Source organism: Stomoxys calcitrans, chromosome 5, assembly GCF_963082655.1.
Source record: "Stomoxys calcitrans chromosome 5, idStoCalc2.1, whole genome shotgun sequence".
Taxonomy (NCBI): domain Eukaryota; kingdom Metazoa; phylum Arthropoda; class Insecta; order Diptera; family Muscidae; genus Stomoxys; species Stomoxys calcitrans.
The window spans coordinates 67,237,917-67,257,539 of NC_081556.1; the positions used below are offsets into that span (position 1 = coordinate 67,237,917).

The following is a 19,623-nucleotide window of genomic DNA, read 5'->3' on the forward strand; positions in this document are numbered from 1 at the left end:
CAATTGATTTAAATATTCTAAAAAATCTATTTTGGATTATTTTTTTAATTCTTCTTGGATACCCGAATATTGTCTAATTTTGGAAATTTAAATGCCTAAACGACATCTTCAAATTCTCTCACGAACTTCTTTAAAATCGATCGAAAATCCTTTTTTGTGGAAATGAATCTTGTTAATTATTTAACCCAGCTATTGCTCAACATGCCCATATTTTGCATCGTGTTCTTAAAGCCCTAAGTTTTCATAATCTTTAAATAAAAAATGAAAAGGTGTTAGAAACGAAAATCTAAAATTTTTTTATACGAAGAGTTATCTATTTTCTTACTGTTGGAAACTTTCCATTTTTCGTCGATTTTATTTGCGTTTTAAACATCATTGGATTATTGTCGTCATCTAAAAACTGATAATTTTCAATAGAAAAAAATCTTATCGAAAAATTTTAAGTACTAAAAAAACTACAGACAATATTTTAGTTTCCCAAGAGTTAAAATAATATAAAAGTAACTTTCCCAAATAAAATTTGCATACGTCCGCCTTTGACACTGAACGCATGGGCTCAAATGCCGGCGAGAACAGCAAAACAAATTTTCAGAGGGTGCTATCCTCTTCTAGTGCTGGCGACACTTGCGAGGTTATTACCATAGGTAATCACCCGAGGCCACCGTAGCGCAGAGGTTAGCATGTCCGCCTATGATGCTGAACGCCTGGGTTCGAATCCTGGCGAGAACATCAGAAAATAATTTGCTGCGGTGGTTATCTCCTCCTAATGCTGGCGACATTTGTGAGGTACTTTTCCATGTAAAAATTCTCCCCAACGAGGCGTCGCATAGCTCCGTTCGGACTCGGTTATAAAAAGGAGCCCCCTTATCATTGAGCTTAAACTTGAATCGGACAGTATTCACTGATACGTGAGATGCTTGCCACTGTTCCTTTATTTGCATTTGCAATCGCCCTAGTAAACTTCTCTAAGAGGCTGCAAGCCGTTCATACACAGACGTAAAAAGGAGGTCCCTTATCATTGATCTTAATGGAAATGCCTAATTTGCATTTTTATTCATTGGGTTAATAAAAATCTAACTAACCCGGCCGGAATTCGAACCTGGGCACATGGAGGAACAGCGGGAGCCTTTGCCGTAGTCTAGCGCTCGAAGTCATCAATACAACTTCCAACAGATGCACAGAATCATGTGTATACTTGTGTAGACAAAAAATCTGCCACTACACAAAAACTCATGCATTGCGAAAAGTACAGCTAATACAATAGATAGGGTTGTCGAGCGTGGTTAATGTGGTATAACAACGTACCAACGCACGTCCCTTGAAACCTTCATAGTAATTCTAAATCAAATTACGAAACGCGTTCCATAGTAGTTGGTGATTGTTGCGACCACTGGATTTCCTTTTTGATTTGCAAAGAAATTCTCCGATCATTGGGCTCGTCGCGAAAGAGTTAGTGATCTTCGGCCTAACAGGCAAAAAACTTGAAAATGGAAAAATCTAGCCCATTTGAATGAATTTTTTTTTTTAGGGATTTTTTAAATTTTTCCATATTTTGGCAATTTCGACATATTTTTGATCTAAACCTATAGAAAACAATACAAAACGGAGAGAAACAAAAGTTTCTATTAAAAATTATATAAATATTCCAGTTAGGGATAGGTCGAATTTGAATAGTTTTTTACAAAATTGTCATCTTCCGTCATTTGAGAGAAATAAGCGTATTTTTTTTAATAAATATGTTTACTTTTTTTTTAGAAAATAAAAAAAATTGAGTGAAACTAAAAAGTACTTGAAAGTACAAAGAGAGTTTTTACCGGATTTTAGCCCAACATGTGTACTTCCACTTTTTTAAAAAACTAGTTGGCAAAATCTCCCAAATGAAAATTTTGTCAAAGGTTTTTAATACCTTAAAAATGGCTTTATTTTAGTTTTTGTCCCACAAAATGCTTATTTTTCGGCCGATTTTGATAAAATTTTGGATTCACATGTTTTGCGCTACATTTATTTGGTCTTGAAATAATTCATACAATCGGATATTGTCTGGCTGCAGACCATTGGGTAATCTATTTCTTTCTTTCTATTATAAATAAAACACAAAACCCCGTTTTTTAAAGTTTGGCAGAAAAATGTGTTTTTTGCTTTGTAATAGCATTTGACTGGTTTCCTAGATCGCGATTTCGTTTGGAACCACCCAAACTCGTCGGTAGGGTTTGTCAAAAGGTATGTGTTCTTCATTTGTAGCGCAGCAAGAAAGAAAATTACTCCACTCCATATGTTTCTACCAAATAAAGACATCCAACTATTACAAACATACACACTTGCCCAACTGCTACTCTAAATAATCGTTGATTACCATAAGAGTAAGTTTTCAATGTAAGCATATTTGTAGCCTACACTGTTTTCGGTGTGCCTCCCGTTCAATCACGGACAATATCCGATTGTAAAAATTTTGTATTTTGAAAATAGTAACGTGGTTCACCTAGTCTATAATAGTTCACCTAGCTTATAATTTTCGCATAGCTCTCATATAAATTGGATCACAATTTATTAATTTTTTGGGTATTGATCAGATATCTATTTTCTTCTTGTTAACATATGTTTAACTTGTTAAAATATGGAGGCCACCGTGGCGCAGAGGTCAGCATGTTCGCCTGGGTTCAAACCCCGACATGACCATCAACAAAATTTTCAGCGGTGGTTATCCCCTTACTAATGCTGGGTACATTTGTGAGGTATCCTTACTTTACTTTACTTTAATTGGCTATGACAGAATATTTGTTCCACTAGCCGAATGTAGAATACCGTTCCAAGCGCCTCGATCTTCTGCCCTCATTCTAAAATCTCTGACACCAACTTTCGAGGTGTCTTTCCATAGGGCTTTTGGTCTTCCCGGTTTGTGTGAAGTTTCTTCATCTATTCTGACAACAAGGCCTAGTCAACGCAGCCGCTGTATTTTGATGCGTGTAACTATGCTATCGTCGTCATACAGCTCGTGGTTCATACGTCGCCTATATTCTCCGTCAACGCAAACTGGTCCATATATTTTACGAAGAATCTTTCTCTCAAATACTCCAAGCACTGCCTCATCTGCTTTCACAAGTACCCATGCTTCAGAACCATATAACAGCACGGGTAGTATCAGTGTCTTGTAAAGTGTAGAGGTATCCTGCCATGTTAAAACTTCTCTAGCAAGCGGTGTCGCTATGCAGCATGCCGTTCGGACTTATACTATAGCTTATACTTTAATCGGACTGCACTCATTGATATGAGAGAAGTATCCCCTGTTCCTTAATGGAATGTTAATGGGAAATCTAGTAAAATATATTCCAAAAGTTAGACATGTTAGGTAATATTTTGGTATGATCCTTTCATTTCGTCACTTGAATTAACAACTCCTATAAATCATAGAAATCGTTTAACTCTCCCACCACAAGTACTTGAGTTGCTGGACTGCGATCCCCCTCCACAAGGTTCCGCAAATGAAGAAACCGAAAAACCAGATGGTGAAAATTATGAGGATTTAGAGGACTTTGGATGAAGTACAAAGATGATGCCTACTTAATATTATAATATATTTTTAGCTTAAATATAATATATTTTAGCTAAAAAAAATACTTCAAATAATAGTAATTTAAAACGAGAGATGTTAATCGATTTCTATGATCAATGTGTCATTTTGTTCATAGGTTATGTGGCTTTTCATAAAAGTTACAAGACTTGACTCTTTTTTCAGTTTTGGATTTATATGATTTAAATAAAGAGAAAAAGGTTAAAATTTTTACAAAAATATGACTTCTAAGTGATTTGTGCGTGACCTTTTCCCATATTTAAGTGAAATAAACTCCATTTTTGTCATTAATAGGCAAAAGTTCATTCATTCCTTCAAAATGTCATCACCCCAGTGTACATATTCATTAGAATGAAGAACCCAAACTAATTTTGCTCGTTGAGCTGAGCTCAATGATTTATGCCATAGTTTCAATTGGATGCTTTGCTTTCTTGATAGTGACGTACAGCGGTCAAAAAAAGTATTCATCATTAGCAAAATTGATAATAAATTCACTTATTTTGGGTTATTGAAGAAAATTTAAAGTAAACAAATAATGCAGTTTTATGCAATAGTTTATTTTTCGTAATATGTTTTAAAATAAATTCAAAAAATAAATTTAATTAGCGCAAAAAATGCAATTTTATATAATAACACCAAAAACAGAACAAAAAAAGTATTCATCATTGATGTGCTATCATCAAAGTCAAATTCAAATATTATTTGGGAATCCCCTTTTCTGTTTTATTTAGTAAAGGAGGCTTTGCCCTTGACAGCAAATATTTAATTTCATTGAAAATATAGTTTTTGTCAAAATGGGTCGTAAGCAAAACGAAGTTTCTGATGAGGTAAAAGTTTTGATAATAAAACACCACAGGAATGGTTTAACTCAAAAAACTATCAGTGAAATATTAAATAGACCACGATCTACTATACAATCCATCATCAGAAAGTGGACAGAAACGAAAACTGTTGACAATAAACCAAGATCTGGTCGACCAAAAGCACTTTCAGTTGGAGATGTGCGTTGGCTAGTGCGGCAAGTTCAGAAAACTCCGAAGACAAATGCGACCATTCTTCGTAAAAACACTATGGAATATTTAGGGAAGGAAGTTACTACACAAACAATTCGAAATACACTCAAAAGGCATAGTTACAGAGGAAGAACTGCACGTAAGAAGCCCTTTATAAATAAAATAAACCGAGTGAAAAGGCTAAACTTCGCAAAAATGTATGTAAAACAGCCCGAATCATTTTGGAAAACAGTCATTTTTGCAGACGAGAGCAAGTTTAATCTTTTTGGGTGCGATGGAAAGGTCATAGTGTACAGAAAACCAAATACAGAGCTTGAAGAACGAAACACAGTTGCTACTGTAAAACATGGTGGAGGTGGTTTAATGGTTTGGGGGTGTATGGCGGCTTCAGGAGCGGGAAATCTTGAAATTATTAATGGAGTAATGGATCATAAGTATTACATTGACATTTTAAAGAGGAATTTAAAAGATAGTGCTGTAAAACTTGGGCTTGGTAATAACTTTCAATATTATCAAGATAATGACCCCAAACATTCTGCTTTAAATACCAAGATGTGGATGCTGTATAACTGCCCCAAAGTCATTAAAACTCCTCCTCAAAGTCCCGACTTGAACCCAATTGAACATCTTTGGGAACATCTCGAACGCAAATTAAGAACACGCAATTTTTCGAGCAAGAGTCAAATGCAACAGGTGATAATGGAGGAATGGACTAATATAGACCAAAATATAACCGCTAAATTAGTCCAATCGATGTCAAACCGTTTAAAAGAAGTTATAAGACGCGGTGGTCGAATAACAAAGTATTAATTTTTTTAAATTATGTTATTTATTTTTTTGTTTTTTTGCAATGATGAATACTTTTTTTGTTTAATTTTTTGTGTTCAGCTGTAAAATGGCCCTTTTTGTTCCAATAAATACTATTTTTTTTCCTTAAAAAACAATGAAATTGTGTACATATATATCACACAAGCACTACTGCATCATTAGTTTAATATGTTTTTATTCCAATTGTCTTTTGTAGACTTATTAAAAAAAAAAACATTGAATGATGAATACTTTTTTTGACCGCTGTAAATGCTGCCGCCAAAATGACGGAGATAGTAATTTTAAATGAAATGAAAAAATTATTCCAACTTAAAAAATTTTGATTATATTAAAGGACAAAGTTGGTTTAACCAGACGTAAACGATCATCTTCGTACTAAAGTTGGTTCTTTATGAAAAGAGTGAAGAGCAACTCCTCGGTTATCCCGACTCTCATTAGTTTGGGTTCTGTTGCGGATATAAATCTGCCCCATGCCACTATGGACATGCACCTAAGCCAGTAAAATTTCGTTGTACTTACCTTAATTGTTTACCATACCACACCCCTAAGTTGGTTAATGTCTGATAATATATCCCCACCTAAGTTCCGGTATCTGTTAGCCGCGAAAGCTAGGCAATCATATTGGTAATGCCTCAACGTCTCATCATCTTCCCCGCACGCCCTTCACACGTTATCACTTGACGCACAGATTTTGCATAAGTGAGCTCGTAATGGTATTTGTCCCGTTATGATAACGAAAGCTACGCTGAACTCCGTACTTCCTTTCTATAATAATCTCGTATTTTCACGATCCGGATTTTCGCCGTCCTAGCGACCGTTTCACTGTTCCACAGTGTTGCATTCGTCGACCACGACCACACTTCCAACCAACCGAGTTTATTGACAAAAGTCCTGTGGCCTTCATTACCAAATCATCTGGTCTTTCATTCCCCTTACTCCGCTATGACCCGGCACCCAAACGATGCGGATCATGCCATCTTCAGAGAAGGTGTTAATCTCTTTTTATACCCTGCACCATAGGATGGGGGGTATACTAATTTCGTCATTCTGTTTGTAACTACTCGAAATATTCGTCTGAGACCCCATAAAGTATATATATTCTTGATCGTCGCGACATTTTGTGTCGATCTAGCCATGTCCGTCCGTCTGTCCGTCCGTCCGTCTGTCTGTGAAAAGCACGCTAACTTCCTAAGGAGTAAAGCTAGCCGCTTGAAATTTTGCACACATACTTCTTATTAGTGTAGGTCGGTTGGTATTGTAAATGGGCCATATCGGTCTATGTTTTGATATAGCTGCCATATAAACCGATCTTGGGTCTTGATTTCTTGAGCCTCTAGAATGCGCAATTCTTATCCGATTGGGATGAAATTTTGCACGACGTCTTTTGTTATGATATCCAACAACTTTGCCAAGTATGATTCAATTCGGTGCATAATCTGATATAGTTGCCATATAAACCGGGTCTGTCATAGCTGTCATCTTGGGTCTTGACTTCTTGAGCCTCTAGATTGCGCAATTCTTATCCGATTGGAATGAAATTTTTCACACAGTATTTTGTTATGATATCCAACAACTGTGGTTCAAATCGGTTCATAACCTGATATAGCTGTCATATAAACATATAGACATATAATTTATTTTAATTGTGGGCCAAACCGGACCATATCTTGATATCACTCTAATATCACTAATAGCAAAGCAAATCTTTTCTTATATCCTTTTTTTGTCTAAGAAGAGATGCCGGGAAAAGAACTCGACAAATGCGATCCATGGGGGAGGGTATATAAGATTCGGCCCGGCCGAACTTAGCACGTTTTTACTTGTTTACACTGCAAGACTGTTCGTGACCTTACCGTCTAGGTTGTTATTGCCCTGATGGCCAGTTTACTGTCCGTAGATATGTTCCAACTCGTTGTCGTCGGGTGAACACCACACCTCGTGCATGATCGCTCGGAGTTCGATCATGCACGAGGTGTGGGTCCACCTTTATCTTTCTTGTATTTCATATTTCAGTATTCTCTGGGGTAACGTTGAGACCACTGGGTCTAGCCCAGTAGTATACCATATGCAAGACCCTTTCGGCCCTTCTGCGTACCTGGTTCGGATCCTCACCTCTTAGAAGTATTATAACATCATCTGCATAGTAGGCGGGTTGAAATCCCACTTCAGTAAGCATACGTATGGCGATAACATGTCCTCCTGGGGCATGCCTTGTGCCACTTTCTCCCTACCATTTATGTTATGGAACACACAATTTATTCACATGTTCCTTAGCATATGGTTTATCCAGTCTCTAAGGACCCGGTCCATCCAATACTTGTCTAAGGTATCTAAGGACCAGTGTGTCGGTCCGCACATTGTTAAAAGTCCGCTAATATTTACGTCTTACAATCGAAGGATTCTTCTATTTTATGCACAACCTCGTGCGGGGCAGTCACCACCGACCTTCCCTTGGTATAGACATGCTGTTTGTATCCACAATACGTTCCATGGTTTTGAGCAGAAAACACGTTAGGCTTATAGGTCTGTAGGCCTTTAGCGTTGCATTACTTGCCTTGCCGGGCTTGCTGAGGTTGCTGCCATTCGTGAACGAGTAAATCGGATTCGAAGTCAGACCCAAAAGAATAAAGGATAGAGCCTTGTGGTACTCCTGCTGTCAATCTATTGTATATTTATCAGATGAGAATCCATCTACAACAATTCTCATAGTGAAATCTTTAAGAAATCTCGATGTAAATCGAGCGAAGTTATTACCGACACCAAAATCGAAAAGCTTTGAAAGAAGTACACCGTGCCAGGCCCTATCAAATGTCCTGGAGATATCTAGAGCCACGACCGTACACTCGGCGAACTGGTGAATAGAGCTACTCCAAACTTAGGACAGGAATTCCATCAAGTCACCCGTGTCGGTCGCTAAGAAGACCATGGGCTCTAAGTATCTTCGAAGATGGTAAATAACCATGCTCTCCATAACGTAGGAAAGCGCGGAGCATAACGCTATTGGTTGGTAATTCGCAACTCACCCTTCTTGGGGATAGACTGCACTTTCGCAACTTTCGGGCCCGCGGATTAATTTACGTCGAGATCTGCAAGAACCCTTTTGACTCAATGTGTACGAAAATATATCTGAGGCATGGAACTAGATACGTTTTCAATAACGGGGAGTGGTTGATCGCTCTCCGGCAGAGAAAAATTTCCCGCAAGTGTGTCAATGAACCATTTACGACTTTCTCAAGAATCGGAAGACTAGGATACATGAAGATCCTAATATTGCAACATCAGGCAGCGCAGCGACAGGAATCTCAATGCAGCCTAAAGAACAGGGGCCAACGATGAGAGTATCACCTACTCCCAAGAAGCCCATTTACTTAGGATTTGGAAGACTAGGATAGGCAAAGCTACTAATATTGGAATATCAGACAGTGCAGGGACGGGAGACTTAATGCATCCATATAAACATCCACTAGAGCGAGATGACTTCACACGCTCTGATGCAGAAAGTCAGCAAGGGCAAGATTCATATTACCTTAATTAATTAGCCATGAACGACCCGGAAGAAAGTTTCTGGACTGAACCACATCAACTACCAATTGTTCTATGCTAACACTTGTACTCGGCCGGGGACCTGCGTTCTTTGGCAAAAAAAAAAATAAATTATATATTTTCACAATAGTAGTCAACGTCGTATACAACAGCGATCAGACTAACAACAGCGATCAGAGACTAAGGAGTATACCTGGCATTTATCTGCCTTTCGACTCTGCGACACCGACTCCCACGTTGGAGCTGCAACGGCTGATAGTACCAACACTAAAAAGCGGGGCCAAGCCCTAGCAGAACTCTTCAATACTAACGACATAATAACACTTATATTCATAGCACCGCTACCTCTGTTAATAAGACCAGGAAGGAGGTTTTAGATGTGAAAAGATGTTCGGAAAATCTAATCGATAAGGTTCAGCATAGGAGGGTCTCCATGGAGCACTCTTTCTCTGACTATCGCAACATTAGATTTAGAATAGCACGGCCAGCGTCGAATCCGACAAGTTGAAAACCAACTGGACAAAATTCGAAAGACTACTCAGAAGAAGACTTGGACAAGATACTTTAGATTGTCCAAGCATATAGGACGTCGTAAAAAGGGGAGCTTTACTAAGATGTGTACTACACACGGTTCAAGGAATACAATAAGATTACCGGAGCTGCAAAATGTGTTTCCCAAAAGCATTTCTGCGAACAGATCGATAGCGTTAATGACACCGCCAAGATGAAAAAGTTTCTTTTAAAAACCCGTCTGAAACGTTAGTAAACGACATAGGAGGGAGGGTAGAGACAACCGAGGACATATTTGGCTTTTGATGAAAACGCATTTTCCACAGGACACGACGGGACTCACAGAGACACTGGAAACTTGGTATAGTGAGGTTGATCGAAGGCTTATCATTACGGAATTTATGGTAAAGGAAGCGTTGTGTAGCTTCAAACCATTAAATCACCCGGACTTGATGAATATTTCCGGCATTACTACAAAACGAGGCCGACTATCTGCCGCCCCATCTGGCCACTATTTTCACAGCGTGTCGGGGACTTGTATAGACTTTGAAAGCCGAGCGATCATGCACGAGGTGTGGGTCCACCTTTATCTTTCTTGTATTTCATATTTCAGTATTCTCTGGGGTAACGTTGAGACCACTGGGTCTAGCCCAGTAGTATACCATATGCAAGACCCTTTCGGCCCTTCTACGTACCTGGTTCGGATCCTCACCTCTTAGAAGTATTATAACATCATCTGCATAGTAGACGGGTTGAAATCCCACTTCAGTAAGCATACGTATGGCGATAACATGTCCTCCTGTGGCATGCCTTGTGCCACTTTTTCCCTACCATTTATGTTATGGAACACACAATTTATTCACATGTTCCTTAGCATATGGTTTATCCAGTCTCTAAGGACCCGGTCCATCCAATACTTGTCTAAGGTATCTAAGGACCAGTGTGTCGGTCCGCACATTGATAAAAGTCCACTAATATGTACGTCTTACAATCGAAGGATTCTTCTATTTTATGCACAACCTCGTGCGGGGCAGTCACCACCGACCTTCCCTTGGTATAGACATGCTGTTTGTATCCACAATACGTTCCATGGTTTTGAGCAGAAAACACGTTAGGCTTATAGGTCTGTAGGCCTTTAGCGTTGCATAACTTGCCTTGCCGGGCTTGGCTATAAATACCACCCTTGCCTCCGCCTGGCTTTCAAAGTCTATACAAGTCCCCGACATGCTGTGAAAATAGTGGCCAGATGGGGCGGCAGATAGTCGGCCTCGTTTTGTAGTAACGCCGGAAATATTCATCAAGTCTGGGTGATTTAATGGTTTGAAGCTACACAACGCTTCCTTTACCATAAATTCCGTAATGATAAGCCTTCGATCAACCTCACTATACCAAGTTTCCAGTGTCTCTGTGAGTCCCGTCGTGTCCTGTGGAAAATGCGTTTTCATCAAAAGCCAAATATGTCCTCGGTTGTCTCTACCCTCCCTCCTATGTCGTTTACTAACGTTTCAGACGGGTTTTTAAAAGAAACTTTTTCATCTTGGCGGTGTCATTAACGCTATCGATCTGTTCGCAGAAATGCTTTTGGGAAACACATTTTGCAGCTCCGGTAATCTTATTGTATTCCTTGAACCGTGTGTAGTACACATCTTAGTAAAGCTCCCCTTTTTACGACGTCCTATATGCTTGGACAATCTAAAGTATCTTGTCCAAGTCTTCTTCTGAGTAGTCTTTCGAATTTTGTCCAGTTGGTTTTCAACTTGTCGGATTCGACGCTGGCCGTGCTATTCTAAATCTAATGTTGCGATAGTCAGAGAAAGAGTGCTCCATGGAGACCCTCCTATGCTGAACCTTATCGATTAGATTTTCCGAACATCTTTTCACATCTAAAACCTCCTTCCTGGTCTTATTAACAGAGGTAGCGGTGCTATGAATATAAGTGTTATTATGTCGTTAGTATTGAAGAGTTCTGCTAGGGCTTGGCCCCGCTTTTTAGTGTTGGTACTATCAGCCGTTGCAGCTCCAACGTGGGAGTCGGTGTCGCAGAGTCGAAAGGCAGATAAATGCCAGGTATACTCCTTAGTCTCTGATCGCTGTTGTTAGTCTGATCGCTGTTGTATACGACGTTGACTACTATTGTGAAAATATATAATTTATTTTTTTTTTTGCCAAAGAACGCAGGTCCCCGGCCGAGTACAAGTGTTAGCATAGAACAATTGGAAGTTGATGTGGTTCAGTCCAGAAACTTTCTTCCGGGTCGTTCATGGCTAATTAATTAAGGTAATATGAATCTTGCCCTTGCTGACTTTCTGCATCAGAGCGTGTGAAGTCATCTCGCTCCAGTGGATGTTTATATGGATGCATTAAGTCTCCCGTCCCTGCACTGTCTGATATTCCAATATTAGTAGCTTTGCCTATCCTAGTCTTCCAAATCCTAAGTAAATGGGCTTCTTGGGAGTAGGTGATACTCTCATCGTTGGCCCCTGTTCTTTAGGCTGCATTGAGATTCCTGTCGCTGCGCTGCCTGATGTTGCAATATTAGGATCTTCATGTATCCTAGTCTTCCGATTCTTGAGAAAGTCGTAAATGGTTCATTGACACATTTGCGGGAAATTTTTCTCTGCCGGAGAGCGATCAACCACTCCCCGTTATTGAAGACGTATCTAGTTCCATGCCCCAGATATATTTTCGTACACATTGAGTCAAAAGGGTTCTTGCAGATCTCGACGTAAATTAATCCGCGGGCCCGAAAGTTGCGGAAGTGCAGCCTATCCCCAAGAAGGGTGAGTTGCGAATTACCAACCAATAGCGTTATGCTACGCGCTTTCCTACGTTATGGAGAGCATGGTTATTTACCATCTTCGAAGATACTTAGAGCCCATGGTCTTCTTAGCGACCGAACGGGTGACTTGATGGAATTCCTGTCCTAAGTTTGGAGTCGCTCTATTCACCAGTTCGGCAAGTGTACGGTCGTGGCTCTAGATATCTCCAGGACATTTGATAGGGCCTGGCACGGTGTACTTCTTTCAAAGCTTTTCGATTTTGGTGTCGGTAATAACTTCGCTCGATTTATATCGAGATTTCTTAGAGATTGCACTATGAGAATTGTTGTAGATGGATTCTCATCTGATAAATATACAATAGATTGACAGCAGGAGTACTACAAGGCTCTATCCTTTATTCTTTTGGGTCTGACTTCGAATCCGATTTACTCGTTCACGAAAGGCAGCAACCTCTGTCATTAATTTTCATTCGTCCATAGGCCGAGTCTGCGAGAGATTAAAGGCATTAGGCGGATTGTGAACGTAACACTCTGTGGGAATTCGCTGGCCATTTCTGAGTAGGGTCGAATGAACAGAGTGGATTTTAATGCACACAAGATGCATGAACCATGACGCAGTGCTGTTTGTTATCCCACAAGCGATTCACTGTCACTTTATTATCGTCAATATCTATCGACGGTGTAGATATCGAGCAGTCAGGGGCTCTTGATGTTTTGGACATGAATATATGCACAATGCGATGTCTTGTGCTTGGGCTTTTTTAGGTTAGGTTAGTTTAGGTTTAAGTGGCAGTCTGCAATCAGACTCACTTAGACCTTAACGTCCATTGTGATTCTTTTGGGTCTGACTTCGAATCCGATTTACTCGTTCACGAAAGGCAGCAACCTCTGTCATTAATTTTCATTCGTCCATAGGCCGAGTCTGCGAGAGATTAAAGGCATTAGGCGGATTGTGAACGTAACACTCTGTGGGAATTCGCTGGCCATTTCTGAGTAGGGTCGAATGAACAGAGTGGATTTTAATGCACACAAGATGCATGAACCATGACGCAGTGCTGTTTGTTATCCCACAAGCGATTCACTGTCACTTTATTATCGTCAATATCTATCGACGGTGTAGATATCGAGCAGTCAGGGGCTCTTGATGTTTTGGACATGAATATATGCACAATGCGATGTCTTGTGCTTGGGCTTTTTTAGGTTAGGTTAGTTTAGGTTTAAGTGGCAGTCTGCAATCAGACTCACTTAGACCTTAACGTCCATTGTGATACCACAGGAACAGAAGAAGTTCCTACCGTTGAACAATCCAGATCGATTTAAAAAGCCAGATAACTTGCGAATGTTCACATCCGCTAAATCAGACAGGTTCACAGAGGAATGAGAACCTAAAGTGGAACTCCTCCTGACTGCCAGTGCGGGAAACACACACAGTAGGTGTTCCATAGTCTCTTCTTATTCGATGTCCTCACAGCTTCTGCAAAAGTCGTTACTGGCAATCTTCAATCTGTCAGCATGTTTTCCGATAAGACAGTGACCTGTCATGACGGACACAATGACTGAGACGACTGTTCTTGCCAATGACAGCAATGCGGTACACTTCTTCAAGTCTAAATTAGGCCACATAGTTGTGGAATGAATTTTGAACTGTTCAGCTATCTCGTTGAGAGATCTGCGACAGTCGAGGGCGGTTTTTGTGTTCAGAAATACGTTCTTATAGGATTTAATGGCTGCCTTGCTGTCTGAGAAGATATTTATGCCAATCGTTGTAATGACATTATATCTTAGCCATTCCACCACTTCCTTAATAGCAAGGATCTCCGCTTGATACACACTGCAGTGGTCGGGTAACATTTTCGATATGACCAGTTCTAGATCTTTAGAGTTTGGAACCATCCGTATAGAAATCAGTGTAAATTCTATTACCAGGGATATCGTAGTTCCAATCGGTTCTATCAGGAATAGTGGTACAGTACTTTTTATCAAAAAGCGGCTCAGGTGGGGTGTAATCCACACTGCCTGGAACATCGGATATTGCATCAAGGATAACACAGTGTCCGTAGCCGTCATATGACCATTGAGAAAGCTCCCTTGATGTGTTGTCTTCAGATGGTGTCGTCCTCAGTGCGGCTGTGATGCACTAACAAGCAATACTTTGGATCCGGTTAAGTATTGAGCAGTACCACAACACCATATATAATTATAGGTCTGACAGCTGCAGTATATACCCAATGCATGACACGCGGTCTAAACCCCCAACTTTTGCCAATGGTTCTTTTGCAGGTGTATAGGGCAGTAGTTGCCTTTCTTGCCCTTTGAATTTCAATTCACTGTCCAGCAAAACACCCAAGTATTTTGCGCTTTCTGTAAATGGAAGATTCTCTCCATCCAAGGAGATAGGTTCCACTTTAGGCAACTTGTATCTCCTGCTGAACAGAACTACTTTGGTCTTGCACGGATTTATACCTAGACCACTTTTTGTAGCCCACTTTGCTATTGTACGTACAGCTTCCGACGAATGCATACCAGAAACAACCTCTTCTGGCGCCACGTTGTCCGTTGGAGAATTTCCTGGGAAATGTGTATCAACGAGCAGTTGTAGTGTCTCCTCATTAGACTTTGTCCATACATTCTCTGACTTTTGAATATATCCCACCGTAATAGGTCTCGAGGACAGAATCTTCCTTAGCCTAGAGGACTCATATGTATCCTCCACGGAGCTGTTCTGATCCTTTCTCAGCTCGCCCTTATATTTTCTTAGCTCAGCCTTATAGATGACCCAATCGTATGGTGCTCTTGTGGCTTTTGCTCTGTTGAAGAGTTTTCTGCAGTCCTGCCTTAGACCAACCAGCTCTGGGGTCCACCATAGCGGTCGCTTTCTCAGCTGCCCCTGAATGCATAGCTCATCATGACAAGATCTAACGAATCTTGTGAGGACGAACTCCTGGTGGAATCAGAAGACGAGGCTAACACAATAGTGGTGGAAGTTCTGAATGCTGACTATGGTCCAGCTTCTACAGATAAATCTCCACCATTGTGAGGCCGCTTCGGCTTGATACGGATTGTTTAATAACTCATCTGAACACATCCACCAAGGTCCATCAAAATTGGTTCGGAGTTAGATATAGCTCCCACTTTTTACTTATAGGGTATTATAAAGTCGGCACCGCCCTACTTTTGCCTTTCCATACTGGTTTTAAGTTGTAATAGTCATTACAAGTACGGTCCATCTGTATTTGTAGATGTATCTCCTATATATTTCAAAAAGTCATTCAAAGAACGTGTCAAATGCGGTCTATAGTGCAGGGCATATAAGATTGAACTTATTGCCAAGTTCAATTTAATGATGCAACTTAATTTAAACATAATATTTTACCAATTATTAGCAGATCTCAGTGCGAAATTCAAACTCTTTTAGAGTTTATTTGGATTTATATTGATGTAATGAAGGACAGTTATATTAAAAGCCTTCCAGTTTCGCATAACTCCATTATGACTTTGTATTATGATCTTCTGAATGCGTTATGCCATAAATAAAAGAAAAAAAAAATTATAACTTATGGGAGTTGTTGTTTTCGCACATTAAAATATCGAGTTTGGACTAGATATTTCTTGGTTGCGTAAATGTTACCAAGCAAGGTATGTGGCTTTGGTCATTGGACATACCAGCATTTTTGTAATTAAGGTCAAACTTTTAAAATTTGCACTTTTCGGGTTTACCTAGCTTCTCAATATACTGACTGCTCTTTGATCAGTCAAAACAAAATAGGTAAAAGCATTAGGAGGGGAAATCCAGCGCAAAAAAATTTGTTGATGGTCTCGCCAGGATTCGAACCCAGGCGTTCAACGTCATATTCTCTGCAGCGCCTTGTGCGATACACAAACCTTTTGGTCACTTTAAGGTGTTTGAGTTCACCTACAATAGCCAGTTATGATTTTCCATCCAAATATAACCCTATTAGCACTTTTACGCTTAAAATCCATCGCGAATAACTTTCTTTGTAATAAACTTTTGGGGGCTGGTAAAAAATAAAATGAGTTGTACATAATATATCTCGGGGGTATATTAATCAGTACAAAATGACATAACACGCTTTATATTTTCCATTCTATTCAGTATTGTTACGTATCACAAGCATTATTACGAGAACCTTGCAGCTGTTACATCCAGCGTTGCCACTGAAAAACAATATTTTCTATCCGCATTTGAACAAAATCCTACCAAAATCGCCCTAAACCTATCAAATGTTCTGTAAGCTAGAAAATTCGGTTTACTTATACCTCCACCAAAGGGTTGGGCACATTCATATCTTTGACTCTCGTACCAATTTCAAAAAATATCGGACCTAAGGAAAGGTTTTGCTGAAATTTGGCAGAGCGAGATCCGTCGCTACTCAGTATAAGACCCCCTGACATACATTCTGAGTATAGTCCAGATTGGAAGATGCTTGAATTAAGCTGTATTCATCACCCAATGTAACTTTTTTGACTCAAATATTTTGTCCTTTCATTGAGTGTTATCATCAGGGATAACTCGAAAGGACGATATATTGGTTTGAATAAAAAAGGTTTTGTTAAAAATTAAAGTACATACCACCTCGAGCTTGAAGTTTTAATCAAAATAATCTGATTCATCATACACGACGAATAACCAGAATTCTTATCTAGATAAGTGCTTACATACATCTAATATGTAGTTTATTTAGTTTTACTCCAGTCTACATCTGATAGTAGTTTACTGTAATTTAAATTGAAAATATACTTGGCATTTAAATGTTGGTAAAACCTACCAAAAATCGTGGTCTGCCTATTAGCAAGGAGAACAAAACCTACCAAATTTGGTAGGAAGCCACCAACAACGACAACACTGGTTAAAGCATGTCCAATATGAAATTTCGTTTCGATGTAACCACTGCTTATGAAAACAATTCGTTAATATAATGTAAACATTTTATATAAACGTTAGGAATTTTGGTTTTTGTATTTGAAATAGCAGCAAATTGTTAAAAATGTAAAAATAATCGTATCAAAAGTATATATAAGAAGCAGTCAGTTGCAGATATCTCTTAGTAATGGTAAATCATCAGCATCGTTGAAAGTGCGCTCAGGTAGTCGAAGTCTCAACCTTTTTGTCCTTATCCTCCTTGGAAGATGGGCCTGTTTTGGAAATTGGCACAACACGTTCAGCGGTGGGGGGAGGCAATTTCTTCATGGGCGCTGTTACGGTTAACAGACCGTCCGATGACAACGAAGAGGTTACCGAGTCGGGACTAATGTCGGCTGAAAATTGAAAATGAAATCCATGAAATGATCATCAAAGACTCGATGCATGCATTTTTATTTGCACTAGTATGTATCATAAAATATTTAAATTTATTTATTTATTTGCTACAGCTAATGGCAAATGAATGAATTTTTAAAATTTTATATCATTACAAAATATAGTGCAAACCAGTAAGGAAAGGTTAAAGTCGGCCGCAGCCGACTATATAATATCCTACACCACCGAGTTTACATTCTGCTTTTAATAAACGGAACCTAAGTCATAATCTTGTCAGACTTTAGTTTTAGTTAATTAATTTATTTTTTATTTTCAGACCAAAATTCTGGCTACCAACAAAAGGGAAAAGTCGGCTAAAAATATAGGAATCTGGAGCGATTTTGATGAAAGTTTGCACACATATTCCGACGTCAAATAAAACACCGCATGCTATATTTCGTAACGAAAATTGTGGCTTCTACAGCCTTGAAGATGTATATATATATATATATATATATATATATATATATATATATATATATATATATTTGCGAGGTATATCTAAATCTGACCCGATCCAAAAGTGTGGATACTAAAGACTTAAAGCTACATCAGATGAAAGATATATATGGGAGCTACACCTAAATCTGAAGTGATTTTGATGAATTTTGCAAAGCACTTCATGTCAAGTTTTTTAAAGATCGGACCAACAGAATTAAAGGGCATATCGGATGGACGATATATGTGGTAGCTATAACTAAATCTGGACCGATTGGATATGGAAAAAGTGACTAGTGCTTATTTTTATAACAGTCGGACAACAAATGCTACATATACCTTGATTACAAGAATACATGGACAGGCAGACAGGTAGACATAGCTAATCATTGATTCTAAGCCAATCGGTATACTTATCGATATATAAATTGGCTAGGTCCAAAGACATAGCCAATTAAGTATTCAGCAAATGTAAGCGGTTGCAGAATCAACAACCACATCCATGCGGTATCGAAGCAGCCAAAATATCCGTAGCTGCGGACTCATGCTTTTATTCGAGCATTTGAGTAGTCAAAGGCCAGTCAACAGGCCATAAAGTCCAAGCTGAACCCACAAAAATGGAGTACGATGGAGTACCGAAGCTGAATGAGATTTCGCAGAATCTGCAGTTGCAGGTTCAGCTGTTCGGTTAAAGCATCCAGCCCACACGCTCGTATTCGGATGCCTCGGTATAATCAGCAGTGTTGATAAGCCATGTTGGACAACCCAAGGTTCACTAGTTTGCAATACTCGAACTAAGAAGAATTCGTTTAATTTAAGTTCTATATAGTGAGACGTGTAGGGGCATTGAAACATAATTCTGTAGTTAGTTTCAAGCCATCAATAAATGGGGGTAAATCATATTAGCTACTCCATCCGAGACATCTAAGTGCAAAGATTAAAAACTGTATTTGAACTGATTAAATTTTTTCAATGTGGTGTCTATAACAAAGGGACCAAACAGCTGATGCATATTTGAACAGGGGTCTAACCAAAGAAGTGTAAAGCTTTTTTTCAAATACGGATCAAAAAATTCCTTAGAAATCCCGCTGACATTTACACTTCAAGTCTCCATAAATGTTTTTCCCGGAGATAACGTCCTTTGTAGAAATCCGATATATGTTCCCCAAACTTTTTTTTTGGCAACAAACAGTGGAATGAAATCCGGATACAATTTTTTGTATTTTACTGTGCTACAGTTGCGATATTTGATTTTGTTTTCTATAATTTTTAAATGAATTTTGTTTTCTACAATTTTAAAATGTAGATTTTTTAAATTTAAAATGTAGATTTCTTACAATTTATAAAAATAAATAAAAATTCGTTTATTAATGAAGATTTGAGATGTTGTCAAAAGCAGGAAAGAGAATCGAGGGTCAGGCTTTAATGAATTAAAACATGATCATATCTTTCTTTTTGCATAAAAAATAATTTTAAAGAAATAATAGCTTATACCATTATATAACCACCTCGTTACCTTTAGGCAGAAATGACCTTTATTTAGCGAAAAATCAAAAATTTTATACTGGCAAAATATTTTTACATTAAGTGTTTCCAACAATTTTGGTTATATCCCGTTACATACTAG

At 38.9% G+C, this 19,623-nt stretch overlaps 2 protein-coding genes across 7 annotated transcripts in view; one reads left to right on the plus strand and one right to left on the minus strand.

Moving 5' to 3' along the window:
- The window catches only part of LOC106091731 (sulfotransferase 1 family member D1), a 236,511-nt gene that overhangs the window by 104,382 nt on the left and 112,506 nt on the right, over positions 1 to 19,623 (plus strand). The window lies entirely within an intron of this gene.
- The window catches only part of LOC106091734 (protein lethal(2)essential for life), a 71,945-nt gene continuing 69,492 nt past the window's right edge, over positions 17,171 to 19,623 (minus strand). For all 4 annotated transcript variants that reach the window (XM_013258373.2, XM_013258371.2, XM_013258372.2 and 1 more), the window contains exon 3: positions 17,171 to 17,518. In XM_013258373.2, coding sequence (XP_013113827.2) covers positions 17,343 to 17,518 — 176 coding nt within the window. In that variant the 3' untranslated portion in view covers positions 17,171 to 17,342. The remainder of the gene's footprint in view (positions 17,519 to 19,623) is intronic.